Genomic DNA, 16,101 nt, shown 5'->3' on the forward strand with positions numbered 1-16,101 from the left:
CCAGGCTGACAAAGGCTGAATTCACGGAAGAGAATTCCATCAGGGTCTACTAGCAATGATGGCTCAGTAGAACGTCTATGTTGAGAGGCAGTCTGGCCCTGAGTACCGGTGTCACGGTCCGGGTTACAGGCAGTCGGAGTCCTGGCTTGGTACAGTGGTACCTCGGGTTAAGAACTTAATTCGTTCTGGAGGTCAGTTCTTAACCTGAAACTGTTCTTAACCTGAGGTACCACTTTAGCTAATGGGGCCTCCCGCTGCCGCCATGCGATTTCTGTTCTCATCCTGAAGCAAAGTTCTTAACCCGAGTACTATTTCTGGGTTAGCGGAGTCTGTAACCTGAAGCGTCTGTAACCTTAAGCGTCTGTAACCCAAGGTACCACTGTACGTCGGGACTGGGGTAGAGGTCAGGAAACAGGAATCAGCAGTCCAGGGGCCAGGAAGCCAAGAGTCCACAAATCAGGAAACCAGGAGTCAGGAAGCCGAGAGTCCAAGAGTCAGGAAACCAGGAGTCAGGAAGCCAAGGGTCCAAGAGTCAGGATACCAGGAGTCAGGAAGACAAAGCACAGCTAGGTGGGTAGTGTGTTGCTGTGGCAAAGACCCAGAGGAATGCTAGTCTTATATACCCCTCCTGGCCTTTGACACCAGATGTTACAAGTCTTCTGTCAAGCCTCATCTGTGTGGCCGTGCCTTGCCCTTCCGGGCCAAACTCAGGAAGACCTCAGTCCTGTGAGGCCCTACCTGTCACAGGGCCTGGTTCTTGCACGCACTCCTGGCAGCCGGTTGCTGGGAATTGATGCCAATCAATGGGAATTGCAAGTGGGGAGTGGGCTGCTGCACTCAGCTCCTCTAGTTGGGCTTCTCATAATGGGCAGCTGGTTGAACACTGAGGGGAATAGGGCGCTAGACTAGGTGGGCTTTGACCAGTCCCTGAAAATTCCTTGCACGGACCAATCCCTCTTTCCAGGGTCATTTGGGAATTTCAGCTTTGCGAGGAGAATAGGGGTCCCAAAAGGACTCTGGGCAGGTTCCCAGGATCCTTTGTGGGGAGACAGGATGGTTCAAAGCGGTACATGCTCTTTCCAACGTAAGGTGCAAATGTGGCCATAGTCACGCTGGTTTCTGCCGTGCCTGTTCTGCTCATCTTGCATCACAGAAGATGTACCGGCTGTAATTATAGCTCTTCACGTGCCCTGAGTGACACATGCAGGCACTGCTGTCTTAGCAGCAGCTCAACTCTGAGAAAGCACCATTTAAATTGCAATAAGAGGAGGTTGGGCGCAGAGGCAAATTCCTGTTGCGTTTGCCAGATGGTCTGAATTCCATCTGTGTGCATTACAGGAATGATCTACCTGCTCCTTCTCTGTGTCACAGTGATGCGAAACCACATCACCATACTGTGTGACGAGAAGGGGTTTAGTAATGGACACACCACATGACAGGGCATTCCACTTCATCAGGTACAAGTGTGGGGATCTCATGGCTCCCCAGGTGTGGTTGGACTCCAGTTCCCATCAGCCCCAATGGCCAGGGATGATGGGAGTTGTAGTCTAACAACATCTGGAACAACACAGATTTATTTAGTCTGGCAGTTATATCCAACCCCAAAATTGTTGAGTTTTTTAAAGGAAACCTTCCAAATTGTTGAGCTTCTTTAAGGAAAACCCAAAAGTTGTTGAGCTCCCCCCCCCACACCATTATTATTATTATTATTATTATTATTATTATTATTATTATTATTATTATTATTATTTCGACACTCCAGCCATGACATCTCACTGGCTGGTTCTCCTCTCTTCTCCCTTATAGATTCCAAGCTGGTTTCTTCTACCTGATCTTGGAGAGTAAATTGGAATGTTATCAGCACAGGTCAAAGAGTCACTCATTAAAAAAAAGCACAGGGTTTCTGTTTCTTTGGCAGGCATATCTAGCACTCAGTCCCATTTAATTGTTCAAAACAATAGTCACTTGACATGTGGAATCCGAGAGTCAGTCATCGGTGGGGGTGAATGCAAGGAATAAACCATCAAGTATGGTATAAAACAGGGGTCAGCAAACTTTTTCAGCAGGGGGCCGGTCCACTGTCCCTCAGACCTTGTGGGGGAGGGAGACAAGCCAGGTTGAGAAGGCGATTGGGCCAGGTCCGGCCCCCGGGCCTTAGTTTGCCTACCCATGGTATAAAATAGGGGTAGTCAACCTAAGGCCCGTGGGCCAGATACGGCCCAATCGCCTTCTCAATCCGGCCTGCAGACGGTCCAGGAATCAGTGTGTTTTTAAATGAGTAGAATGTGTCCTTTTATTTAAACTGCATCTATGGATTATTTGTGGGGCATAGGAATTCGTTCATCCCCCCCCCCAAAAAAAATAGTCCGGCCCCCCACATGGTCTAAGGGACAGTGGACCCACAGCTGGAAAAGGTTGCTGACCCCTGGTATAAAATCTCTGGGTGGGGAGCGAGGGAGACCTCCCATCCATCACCAACCAAGATAACTCAGTAGAGCATGAGATTCCTAACTCTGGTTCAAGGTTGGACAAAAGTTTCCTGCGTTGCAGGGGGTTGGACTAGATGACCCTAGTGGTGCCTTCCAGCTCTTATGATTTCTAAATGGCACCCTGGAATAGCCTTTTTGCTTTAGGCCAAATATGGTAGTCAACACCCCGGAATTGCTACCACTGTACTAATTGTCCACTAGCCGTGGCTGCTAGTCATGAGGATAGCTTTGTAATGATTCCAGATGTTCTGCCCCTGGACACTTGTCATGGGATTCCCATCGGTGCCTGGGCACCGTGAGATTCAGGATGCTGGGTGAGATGGGCCTTAGGTCAGATCCACCAGAATGCCTGCTTAGGTTCTTACGGGTGCCTCAAGGACAGCTAAAGGCCAGTAGCATCAGGGATTATGTGCATGTTGTTGTTGTTTAGTCGTTTAGTCGTGTCCGACTCTTCGTGACCCCATGGACCAGAGCACGCCAGGCACTCCTGTCTTCTACTGCCTCCCGCAGTTTGGTCAAACTCCTGCTGGTAGCTTCGAGAACACTGTTCAACCATCTTGTCCTTTGTCATCCCCTTCTCCTTGTGCCCTCCGTCTTTCCCAACATCAGGGTCTTTTCTAGGGAGTCTTCTCAGGGATTATGTGCATACCATGGTCCAAAAGAGTCTTGTGCACAACGAGAACATTGGATGCTGCCTTTTACCAAGCGCCATCTAGCTCATTATTGTCTACATCAACTGGCGATGGCTCTGTAGGGTTTCAGACAGGGGGCACTCCGACCCCTACCTGCAGATGCTGGGGATTGAACCCAGTGCAACGCAGGTGCTGTACCACTGAGCTATGGCCCTTCCCACTAATTATCCTACCTTTCTGGTACCCCCTAGGTCTGCAAGATGACAAGGACCTCAAGTTTCTCCTGCGTGGAGGCCATCTGCTGAAGGTCAAGTCCAACTCCTGGAGGAGAGAGAGGTTCTACAAACTCCAGGAAGACTGCAAGACCATCTGGCAGGAGTCCAAGAAGATGCTGAGGTCTCCTGAATCGCAGCTCTGTAAGTCTGCGTCCATCTTTAATGCAGTGTGTTCCACCTATGAACAAAACGTAGTTAGGGGGTGGTTCCTGGGTGGGTGGGGATTTGGGTCTTAGGTGAAAAGAACTCAGGTAAGCCCCATCCTCTGTCAGTAGATCCCCTTGGGCTGCACTGTTACATCACCCCAAGCAGCAGTGTTTGGCTGTGAGTCCAGCTACCATTTTAATTTCCCACAATGCCAGGCTAGCAACTGACTACGCCATACACACACCAAAAAAGAGAGGATGAAATTGGGCACAGATGTGCCTCTAATTTGCACTTGCTAGTTTAGATGTGCAGCTGCTGCCTTGCAGGATATCTTCGGTAGAAGAAAAAGCTAAAGCGTAAACCCTACACAAATCCAGAGTGGAGTCCCTAAGACAGTTGGATGGTGCCTTGTACACCTCCTTCTGGCAACCCCTGCAGCCAAGCTGGTGCCAAACGTATTGCTCCGCTTTCCTTTGGACCACACCAGCCAGGCCAAGAGGGGGCTCTTGTTATCTGGGCAGGCCAGGACCTCCATACACGCTGCCCAGACTTCTGCCCTGGGGAGGTCACTTCGGTGCTGCAAACACAGCGGTTTTGCTTCACCCCCAGAGGCGCACTCCATTGTCTCTCAAGACATACGGATGCCCACATATGGATACTATATCCTCTTTACTGTGCATTTAGGGACGCGGGTGGCACTGTGGGTTAAACCACAGAGCCTAGGACTTGCCAATCGGAAGGTCGGCAGTTCGAATCCCCTCGATGGGGTGAGCTCCCGTTGCTCGTTCCCTGCTCCTGCCAACCTAGCAGTTCGAAAGCACGTCAAAGTGCAAGTAGATAAATAGGTACCACTCCGGTGGGAAGTTAAACAGCATTTCCGTGCACTGCTCTGGTTCGCCAGAAGCAGCTTAGTCATGCTGGCCACATGACTCAGAAGCTGTACGCCGGCTCCCTTGGCCAATAAAGCGAGATGAGCACCGCAACCCCAGAGTCAGCCACGACTGGACCTAATGGTCAGGCGTCCCTTTACCTTTACTGTGCATTTACTGTGTGATTTTTGCTCTTGACGGAGCAGTTATTTGTAATCCCTCTTTCAATACCGTTTCGGGGTGGTCACACTGCTTGGTTTCCAACCAGTGCACGTCCTAGAGCTTCCTGCTGTTTTCGGGATGTGGGGGTTTGCTGTTTTCATTGCACTGCAGTGCAAGAGTTGGGGTGCGGGTGGCGCTGTGGTCTAAACCACTGAGCCTCTTGGGCTTGCTGATCAGAAGGTTGGTGGTTCGAATCCCCATGACGAGGTGAGCTCCCGTTGCTTGGTCCCTGCTCCTGCCAACCTAGCAGTTCGAAAGCATACCAGTGCAAGTAGATAAATAGGTACCGCTGCGGAGGGAAGGTAAACAGTGTTTCTGAGAGTTCTGGTTTCCGTCATGGTGTTCTGTTGCGCCGGAAGTGGTTTAGTCATGCTGTCTACCCAGAAAGCTGTCTGTGGACAAACGCCGGCTCCCTCAGCCTGAAAGCGAGATGAGCGCCGCAACCCCATAGTCGCCTTTGACTGGATTTAACCGTCCAGGGGTCCTTGACCTTGACCTAACCTAGTGCAAGAGTGCCCTGTTATGGCACCAATGCAGTAACATTTGGGAAGCATTGCCGAACAATTAATAAAGCAGGTTAATGTGGGGACAGTCCAGTATAAACCCACCATGAATGCGCACGTACAGTGGTACCTCGGGTTAAGTACTTAATTCGTTCCAGAGGTCCGTACTTAACCTGAAACTGTTCTTAACCTGAAGCACCACTTTAACTAATGGGGCCTCCTGCTGCCACTGCGCCGCCGGAGCATGATTTCAGTTCTCATCCTGAAGCAAAGTTCTTAACCTGAAGCACTATTTCTGGGTTAGCGGAGTCTGTAACCTGAACCATACGTAACCCGAGGTACCACTGTATTTCATCAGTGACACAATGCCCAATACACCTGCAAAATGACACCTGTCTGGAGCAGCCCTGAGCCCACGACGAACTGCCACACAGAAGTGCCCTGCATCTTAAGAAATATCAGCAGAGTCTTGGCTAACTTTCCAGTTAACACCCAGTTCCCTCTGCTCATTTAGTGCCCAGCCTTGAAGCGAAAACAAAGTCCTAGATAACATCTAGCTGCTAAAAGCAAATAAGGGTGTGTGTGTATGTGTGGGACTTTGGAAAGGAAACCAACCTTAATATATCTTCTGTTGCAAGAAACAGGAATCCGACACATACAGTACATGAAAGGCTTTCTTGAGTCCGAACTATAACTGGATTTTCAAGTATTCTGTGGAATTGCTTGTGCTTGGAATTGTTTCTGTTTGTTGGCGGTTTCGAAGCCTCGGCCAAAGTTAGGTGCACCAAGGCAGGGGAGGGCTTCCCGAGAAGCAAATTCCCTCATAATGTTACAATGCAAATGCAGCTTTCTTAGTCTAAAAATAAATCGTGATTCACAGCCAAAGTGTAAGGATTCCAGCTCTCCTTTTCTTCAAAAGAAAGGTTTTTCCCCTCCCTCTTCAAAATAGTTCTGTATTTCAAGTTTCTAGTTCCCACGGCTTTCTGGGCAAGATCGCATAGGAAGCTGCCTTATATTGCATCAAACGAATGATCCATCTATCCCTGAATAGGGAAGTTGTTTTTTTAATGTTTTATGTTTTATTATGTTTTTATATATGCTGGAAGCCACCCAGAGTAGCTGGGGCAAACCAGTCAGATGAGCAAAGTGCACATAATAAAATTCTTCTTCTTCTTCTTCTTCTTCTTCTTCTTCTTCTTCTTCTTCTTCTTCTTCTTCTCCTCCTCCTCCTCCTCCTCCTCCTCCTCCTCCTCCTCCTCCTCCTCTCCTCTCCTCCTCCTCCTCTCCTCCTCCTCCTCTCCTCCTCCTCCTCTCAGTGTTGTCTACACTGACTGCCAGCATCTCTCCAAAGTTTCAGGCAGGGAATGATAATAAGAATTTATTCCATTCAGTTTTAAGGCTCCTAATCTGTGAGCCAGTCTCGTGATTGTGTAAAAGCATCTCAAAGGTATTTGTTTAATATCTGCAGCTCACTTTAACTTGATCCATCAAAGCTCTCAGAAGATACTGTATATCCAAAAAACTTTTTGATTACTTCGCATATAAAACATGTTTGGAAACCTCAGTGAGTTTCACATGTGTGCAGCCTCAGCAAAACAGATGCATATGTTCCAACTACCAGGAACAATCTTTATTTGGCTATCCTTGGTAAATTCTCTATTTTGCTCCCATGGTTGCCTTTTACATTTTATTCATAGAAGTGGGGCCTGCAGAAAAATGTGCCTAAAGGCCCTTTAAAGCCAATGCTCCTGTTTCGGGGGGGGCGGGGCAGCCAGCCATGCCCACCTCCACAACACTCCATTGCTTTCCCCCTCCCTACTAAAGATGGATTTCATTTTGTTCAGAGTCCTCAACAGCATTTTGGTGCAAATTTTGGCTAATATATTCATCTTTGTATGCAATTTTGCCTAATGAACACATTTCTACAAAGCAATTTTCCCCAATGTAATACTATATTGTATGTTATTTTCACTAATCTATGAATTCTTGGGACACGGGTGGCGCCACAGAGCCTAGGACTTGCCGATCACAATGTCGGCAGTTCAAATCCCCACAACAGGGTGAGCTCCGATTGCTCGGTCCCTGCTCCTGCCAACTTAGCAGTTCGAAAGCATGTCAAAGTGCAAGTAGATAAATAGGTACTGCTCCGGCGGGAAGGTAAATGGCGTTTCCGTGCGCTGCTCTGGTTCACCAGAAGTGGCTTAGTCATGCTGGCCACATGACCCGGAAGCTGTACGCCGGCTCCCTCGGCCAATAAAGCGAGATGAGCGCCACAGCCCCAGAGTCAGTCACGACTGGACCTAACGGTCAGGGGTCCCTTTACCTTTCCCTATGAATTCTTAGGCACATTTTTCCCAAGTATACACATTACTTGGCTGGAAAGTGACATTGCACTGCGAATTTTGACGGACGGATGGGTTTCAGTCATCATACTGTTTTGCAAAGTGCAAATTAAATGACCTGAATCAAGTTCCTCCCCCATCCCTTTCCTCCACCCATTTCCCCATTTTTGCATTCTCCATATCTGCTTAATTGCCTCCACAGTTTCCTTGCTAACTTTCTTGATAGATTCCTAATTGACTTCCTTTTTAAAAAAACGAAAGCGAACAACCTGGGTCTCCTTCTGAGGGCAGAATGACTATGAAGATGAACTAGAAAACATTCAATGTCCTACCCCAAATGAACTTAATTCACCTTTCGTTTACTTGGCAATTATGGGAACTACTGTCAGGTGTCATTCAGCTTTTTTCTTTTAACTTGTTTAGTGAGCTTTGTTCAACTGAACTATTTCATGCCAGGCACTGGGATGCATTGTAGATCCTGCAGTGAGCAAGAGGGGTTGGGCTAGAAAACCTCTTATGGTCCCTTCCAGCTCTATGTGTCTGCAGCGAGGGTGTCATAGGCTAGGAGGTATAGCAACGCAAAGTTGCCCTTGGGATGGTACAGGTTTTCACCCGGGAAGTGCTGGAGAGCAGGAGGACGCCCAAAGAATGATTTTCACACTTGACAGGATAAGGAAAATGTCGGGCACAAAATCAGCCTGATTAAAGCTGTGCAGAATGTCCTGGCTAGCTTGGCGGGAGCAGCAGTCCAGTTTAATTCTTTAGATGCAGAGAAAACAATGGATTATGTCTGGCTGCTGTTTTTTTTATCATACCCAGGAATCCACAGTGTGTGCGTAGAGCTAAGGGCGCACTGGAAATAGCCAGCGGTCTGTTACAGGCAGGGAGATCTGACTTGGGCAAAAGACAAGTTGGACCCATTGTGTACACCACATAAAGCTGTGTGGGTGTCCCGCCCTGTGCGGACAGCGAGCAGCAGCAGCCTTTCCCCGTGGCACTGCAAGGTAGCTTCCCTGCCGACGTTTGCGTGGACAGGCGGAGTCCCCCAGATCCTGGGCGCCCCCCCTGTCATGTGGAATATTGACTCAAGATAACGTGCTATGGGATTAAATTGGCCACAACTTTATTATATTTCAGATGTGGCTAGACCTTGGCTCAGGCATTGGGTGCTTATCCCTCCTAGTCCCCAGCCGGGGAACTAGGGAACATCAGGGTTATCCAGTGTGTGTGTAGGGGATGGGCCAGCTCTGGAGAACATATGTTCAAGCAGAGATAGCCGCCCCTGTTATGCTGCCGTCGCAGGGGAGAGCAATGATGACCTCTCGGCGTACGGTCAAAGCCTCCCCTCAGGAACGCCTTTAACGGGGAACCCTGGTATCGCCGCTGCAAAGAGGGAAGATAGACTAAAGGATTCCGCCCAAGGCCTGATACCGCCAAAGTTGTGACGTTTAGCTATGGGAAAGGCAAAATCTGCCAATGCAGTGGAATTCCTTTCCGGCCCTTTAACAGCGACCTTAACATAGCAGCGCCCGCATACCTGTGAATAAAGTTAACCTGCAAAACCTGTGAAGAAAAGTTAACCTGCAAAATAAGACATTAACTGAGGGTGGGTAGGGGGGGAGAAGCTCTGGAGCCAAGTGAGGATTCCAAGGTAAGATCCTCCCTCTATAGTGTCGGCAGGTAGTCCCTCCCCTACCTGGCCTCGTCTCCTTGGCAACGCTTCCCCCAGGCGGGATTGGACAACTGACTGAGGTAGGCGGAGACCTCTAGGTATCCCACCTGGGGGAAGACGAAGCCAAGCCTGTGCTGATGGAGCCACTTCAGATCCAGGGGCTGCGCACGTCCACACAAAGGGCGCCCCCTGTTTTATGCGGGGAGCAGTCATTGCACAAAAAGGGGCCACGGCAAAAATGCAGGGCAAGTCTAAGACTCCATCCCAGGCAAAGTACGTCAAACCAAAGCCCCAGGAGGTATCTTCTCTCCCCTAGTGCCCTTCTGGAGACTTCTTATCTGCACCGACAGACTGTCACTATCATAGTGGATGAAAGGTTTCTTTTGTAGGAAAACTTGTTTTTTTATAAAGAAAAAGCTCTTATCCAGTTTGCTTCTCGATTCCTCCGTCCGCTTGCTGAGGAAGTGGCTGAGAGAGATTAATTTGTGGGCTAGATAACAGCTCTGAGGTTTGAGCTATCCATGTTGCCATCGGAGTGGCAGACCTAACAGATATCTCTGAATGGGAAAGCGATTGTGGGGATGGGCTGCCCATTGAAATAACACCCACAGACATTCTGGTTTTTAGCATGTTCTTATCAGCGCTGCCACATCCATTAACGGGGGAACAGAGACGTTAAGTGGCTCTCTTCAAATCAGGACTGCGGAGGTGGGAAAGTATTTGGCGTTCGTAACTTCTCACGCGCAAGAATAAAATCTGTTTTTAGGCAAACGGCCTGCCCCAGATCTGAAATTTATTGTAATTGATGCAACCCCTGTTTAAGTTTTACATTGTTTTAAAGAACAACTGTCACAACAATTGTAAGAATGTAAGAAGTGGCTAGGGAGGGACGAGGGTGGCGCTGTGGGTTAAACCACAGAGCCTAGGACTTGATGATCAGAAGGCTGGCCATTTGAATCCCCGTGACGGGGTGAGCTCCCGTTGCTCGGTCCCTGCTCCTGTTCGAAAGCACGTCAAAGTGCAAGTAGATAAATAGGTACCGCTCTGGCGGGAAGGTAAATGGCATTTCCGTGCGCTGCTCTGGTTCGCCAGAAGCGGCTTAGTCATGCTGGCCACATGACCTGGAAGCTGTACGCCGGCTCCCTTAGCCAATAAAGCAAGATGAGCGCCGCAACCCCAGAGTCGGTCACGACTGGACCTAATGGTCAGGGGTCCCTTTACCTTTAAGAAGTGGCTACCTGACCCAACAGCCAGGTTCTTGGGTTCCCATGTACCAGTACCCTGGGCATTGATAGAACTTTGGCCCAAAACTTTGTGAGAACCTTTGGGCAGGCTGCTTGTTCATTCCTGCGGGGAAATGTTTTTCTGCTTGGGGAGTCTGCAGAGTGCAACCCTTGCTTACAGAAGTGAATGTGTCTGGGAGAGCAGCCATCAGCCATTCTTCGCTCAGCGCTTGACAACCCTGTTTCCCAAAAACCATTTGCTGATGGAAGCATGTTATGCCAAGCTCAAGTGATCTGTGAATGCAGAACCTGTCTGCCTGCTGAGCTTTCTGATCGCTGGCATTTATCAACGCCACTCAGTCCTGCCTAGCAAAGCCTTTCTCTGTTTCAAATGCCACCCTGCCATGACAATGTCTATTAGCTGTTTCCACTGCCGGATCAAATTCAGAGCGGGGAAGGGACACAATAGCTGGAGCAAGAACAGAAATATCATTGACAGGAGTTAGCCAGCAGTAAATCACACTGTGCAAGGTAGCCTTAACTCTTCATTAGCAAGAACAGGATCGGCACAGACTTGGTGGAGTGCCAGGCCCAATGAGCACAGGAACTTATCCTTGGTAAGTCTTGCCCCATGGATTAGTTGCTGGGACTAGAGGTTCTCGCCTCCCCACAGCCGGCTATGTCTCTTCCTTTCCCCAAGCAATCTGACACTGTGCCTGTGTGCCTATCTTTGCTGTTCCCTCTTCATGCCTCTTCTGGTTCTGGGAGATCAGGGGAGAGGGGAGCTTGTCACAGTAGGAGGAGGAGACACCTATGAGTCTTCAACAGCCAAACTCATCGCTTCATCCTCTTGGCCTCCTTCTCTCCTGCTTCAGCTTCTGCCTCTGATTCTGGACTTCTCTCTGCCTCAGACTCTCCCTGCTCACTAAACCCTGTTACCTCTTCAGCTTCCGACACTTCCTCCTTCCTGTCCTCTTCCTCTTCTCCCTCTGACCACTCATCATCATCCCACCACCAATCCCTGGGCTCTGAACCTTCTTCATTGGGGTTTCCCCAGCAGATCCCTCCCACTGTTCCTCCGTATCCAGGCAGTCCATGACAGAACTGCTCAGTATCTACAGTATAAATGTCAATAAGCGCACAAGGATGGTGGCTGGCTTCAGCAAAGGCTGGTTGAGTAGGATGAATGGGGCATTGCTCCACCAACCTCAGCCAGCCCCCACCTGCCCACCTCCTTCCTTGCAACCAGTCTAAGGGGCTGAAAGTCGCTGTCAGCTTCCTCTTCCTGAGTCTCACTGTTGCCCTTATGGAACTCAGCAGGGAGGAAGAGGATGGGGAGAAAACTAGGATTAGTTGTCTCCACCCAGCGTAGGCTCAGGCTCCGCCCAGCATTCACTCTGGCTCCACCTACCAGAGCAAGCCCCGCCCCTGCAAGTTCCAGGTTGACAGGCCTGTGAACCGGAAGGTCACTTGTTACCTGTAAAGTGGGGCAGGTGTGTGCGAGTGTGGTTTAAACCACAAAAGGGGCAAATAGGTGGTTAAACATGGAACCTCTCTTCCCAGGGAACTCTGGGAATTGTAGCTCTGTGAGGGGAATAGGGGCTGTCCCTTCAGCACCCTTTCGTTCCCCAAACCTTTATTAGGCATTATTACAGTCGTACTTTGGTTCTCGAACAGAATGCGTTCCGGGAGTCTGTTTGACTTCCGGAACTGTTCGAAAACCAAGACACGGCTTCTGATTGGCTACAGGAGCGTCTAGTTTCCGGGATTTAGAGAAGACCAGATTTTTTTGTCTTCTCCTACGTTATAGAGAGTTTGTTAATTTCACAGGAAGAAAACAAGGAGAGTAGAAGACAATTCAAACCTATCCTTCTCAGTGATAATAAGGTCGCACCCTCCGCATACAGTAAAAGTGGGACCGGGTTTTGGTTGATTTTGGGGGCATGTGATTCTATTTTTTGGGGGATGTGCTCTGGAAGATCTGATCCAAAATATATTAGAGAGAAAGAGGGCAAGAAACCTTTAGCACTCTTCACAAACTATGTTTCCCAGGATGCTTTGGGAGAAGCCAAGTGGTGTGACACTGCTTTAAATGTAGAGGCTGGATATGGCCTCAGAAAGGTCCAATGGGTATTTCCCCTTTGTCCTTATATGCCAGCCTTTCTCAACTTGGTGTCCTTCATATGATTCAGACTACAACTCCCATCAGGCTGGGGCTGATGGGAGTTGTAGTCCAAAACATTTGAAGGTCACCAGGTTTGGAAAGGCTGGCATATAAGGACAAAGGGAAAATACCCATTGGACCTTTCTGAGGCCATGGCTCTTTCTGAGGCTCTGGTCAGACCTCACCTGGAGTACTGTGTCCAGTTCTGGGCACCACAGTTCAAGAAGGACACTGACAAACTGGAACGTGTCCAGAGGAGGGCAACCAAAATGGTCAAAGGCCTGGAAACGATGCCTTATGAGGAACGGCTAAGGGAGCTGGGCATGTTTAGCCTGGAGAAGAGGAGGTTAAGGGGTGATATGATAGCCATGTTCAAAGATATAAAAGGATGTCACATAGAGGAGGGAGAAAGGTTGTTTTCTGCTGCTCCAGAGAAGCGGACACGGAGCAATGGATCCAAACTACAAGAAAGAAGATTCCACCTAAACATTAGGAAGAACTTCCTGACAGTAAGAGCTGTTCGACAGTGGAATTTGCTGCCAAGGAGTGTGGTGGAGTCTCCTACTTTGGAGGTCTTTAAGCAGAGGCTTGACAACCATATGTCAGGAGTGCTCTGATGGTGTTTCCTGCTTGGCAGGGGGTTGGACTCGATGGCCCTTGTGGTCTCTTCCAACTCTATGATTCTATGATTCTATGATTCTATGACACTGCGGAATGGGGTGAAGCCAGCCCCTTTCCAATCCAGGGAGGTCAGAAGAACACCAGAACTGGTGGTTTCCCCTCACTGAATCTTTTCACACAGAAGGATGACTGATAAGGGTCTCCCTTTAGGCTTTACAAGTTGCCTGTGGAGAAAAGATCCTTTTTGCGGTTTCTATCTCATCTCAGCTGCCCACATATATCTTAGGAGTCATTGTAGGCCTGTGGTTTAGTGAGATAATGCGCTGTAGTCTGCGCTGTAGTCTTATCGCCCTCACAGCAGCCGGCTGTTACAAATCATGCTGTGATTTTTGAGGGGCATTGTTACTTTGGTCTCGTGAACAAATGCTTCATACGTCTCGCTAAAGCGTGGGATTCACCGCTGAGAGGTGTGGTGATAAAAGACAATACCGCTTTGTGCAGCGCACAGTTAAACTCTGGAGCCGGCTGCCTCGGGAGGCAGCGAGGGCCACCAATTTGGAAGTCTTTAATAAAAAGAGGATTGGACGAATTCATGGAGGAGAAGGCTAAAATGGCGGAGGCAGCAAAGCCTCTGAATTCCAGATGCTGGAAACCACAGGAGTGGAGACTGCTCTTATGCTCATGTCCAGCTATGGGACTTAACAATGGGGCATTTGTTTGGAAAATGCAAAAACAGGATGCTAGGTGGGCCATTAGCCTGATCTAGCAGGGGTTTTTTTCCGGCCTACATGTGCAAATTTCGTGCCAATGTTGCAGCTGGCGAAGGAGCGGGATAAGGGCCTCTCTTTGTACATTTCATAGGAATCTGCCTTACATCCCGTGAGACTAACTGTCCACCTAGGCCAACATTGCCTACTCCCAACTGGCAGCGGCTCTTCACGGCCCCAGCCAGAAGTCTTTCCCATCACCAGGGGCATAGGAAGGTGGGCGCGGGGTGTGTGGCCTGCCCTGGGTGTCACCCTGACGGGGTTGACAAAATGGCAGGTGGCACCAGTGGCGTAGCGTGGGGGGTGCAGGGGGGGCCGGCCGCACCGGGCGCAACATCTGGGGGTTAAGGTTAGGGGGCGTAAATCCACAGGTTAGGGGGCGTAAATCCACGGGTTAGGGGGCGCAAATTACTTGCCTTGCCCCGGGTGCTGACAACCCACGCTACGCCACTGGGTGGCACTCACTGCAGGGCCTGCAGCACGCCCGAGCTGCGCGTCTTGGGTGCCCGCAGACTCTGCACTGTCTGCCCACTGCCTCCCCCCCAGCTGTCGGGCAGCTGAGGCCCCGCGGCGTGCCTCATCCCTACGGGTGCCACACACCCCATGCCGTCCTTTACTAATGGCCCTGCATGCCCTGTCTCATTCCTATGGGTGCCACACGTCCCATCCTGTCTCTCCCTATGGGCACTGTGCCTCCCATCCCTATGGGTGCTGTGTGCCCTGTGCTGTCCTTATGGGCACCACACGCCCTGTCCCTGTGGGTGCTGTGCCCCACCACCATCCCTATGGGTGGTTCGCCCCAGGTGCCCGAGAGGCTTCCTTTGCCAGTGCCCATCACCTTTGTAAATGACCCCTCTCGCAGGAGATGCCAGGATTCGAACCTGTGACTTCTGTGCACAAAGCATGTGCTCAATTAGCAAGCTATGATTTCCCTCCAAAAGAGATGCCTTCACTGAATGGTGAGAAGGGCATGTGTGATTGTCCTCACACTAAAGCAGGCTTCCTCAACATTATCCTCAACTTTCTTGTGCATTTCCCATCACTTTCCCATCACCAAAGTCCTGATTTGTTGGGTGGCAAGTGTGTTTTTAACCCTACAGCTGTGGTGCAATGGGTCAGTGTGTCTGGCTATTAACCAGAAGGTTGGTGGTTCGAGCCCAATTAAAGGGGATACTCTGTATCTTTTGTTTAATCCCTTACATCTCCTTTTACTTTATTATTATTTTTTTGGTCTTAACAGAGAGGTGCTAGAACCTTTCTAGGGATGCGGGTGGCGCTGTGGGTTAAACCACAGAGCCTAGGACTTGCTGATCAGAAGGTTGGCAGTTTGAATCCCCGTGACAGGGTGAGCTCCCATTGCTCAATCCCAGCTCCTGCCAACCTAGCAGTTCGAAAGCATGTCAAAGTGCAAGTAGATAAATGGGTACAGTTCTGGTGGGAAGGTAAACAGCATTTCTGCGCGCTGCTCTGGTTCGCCAGAAGCAGCTTAGTCATGCTGGCCACATGCCCGGAAGCTGTACGCCGGCTCCCTCGGCCAGTAAAGTGCGATGAGTGTGCAACCCCAGTCGTTCGCGACTGGACCTTTGTTGTTGTTGGTTAGTCGTTTAGTCATGTCCGACTCTTCATGACCCCGTGGACGCCAGGCACTCCTGTCTTCCACTGCCTCCCGCAGTTTGGTCAAACTCATGCTGGTAGCTTCGAGAACACTGTCCAACCATCTCGTCCTCCGTCGTCCCCTTCTCCTTGTGCCCTCCATCTTTCCCAACATCAGGGTCTTTTCCAGGGAGTCTTCTCTTCTCACAAGGTGGCCAAAGTATTGGAGCCTCAGCTTCAGGATCTGTCCTTCCAGTGAGCACTCAGGGCTGATTTCCTTCAGAATGGATAGGTTTGATCTTCTTGCAGACCATGGGACTCTCAAGAGTCTCCTCCAGCACCAGAATTCAAAAGCATCAATTCTTCGGCAATCAGCCTTCTTTATGGTCCAGCTCTCACTTCCATACATCGCTACTGGGAAAACCCTTTACCTTTAGAACCTTTTAAAAAAGCAGGTACTCGGGTTAAGACGCTGTGGGAAAAGAGCGAATCAGAGTGCTGGAAATTGTTGCTTGGTTTCTCTGCAAAATGCAGTTAAGTCTGGGCTCTTAGCTCACTCTTGATAATAAAAAAGCGACCTGT

The 16,101-nt window shown here is 49.7% G+C and overlaps 1 protein-coding gene across 2 annotated transcripts in view; it reads left to right on the forward strand.

Annotated features, from left to right (window-relative positions):
• PLCD1 (phospholipase C delta 1) overlaps positions 1 to 16,101 on the forward strand; it is a 67,275-nt gene that overhangs the window by 33,222 nt on the left and 17,952 nt on the right. For both annotated transcript variants that reach the window (XM_082192306.1, XM_082192305.1), the window contains exon 2: positions 3,373 to 3,537. In XM_082192306.1, coding sequence (XP_082048432.1) covers positions 3,373 to 3,537 — 165 coding nt within the window. The remainder of the gene's footprint in view (positions 1 to 3,372; positions 3,538 to 16,101) is intronic.

The sequence above is a fragment of the Podarcis vaucheri genome (assembly GCF_965113315.1).
Source record: "Podarcis vaucheri genome assembly, chromosome: 12".
NCBI classification, from domain to species: domain Eukaryota; kingdom Metazoa; phylum Chordata; class Lepidosauria; order Squamata; family Lacertidae; genus Podarcis; species Podarcis vaucheri.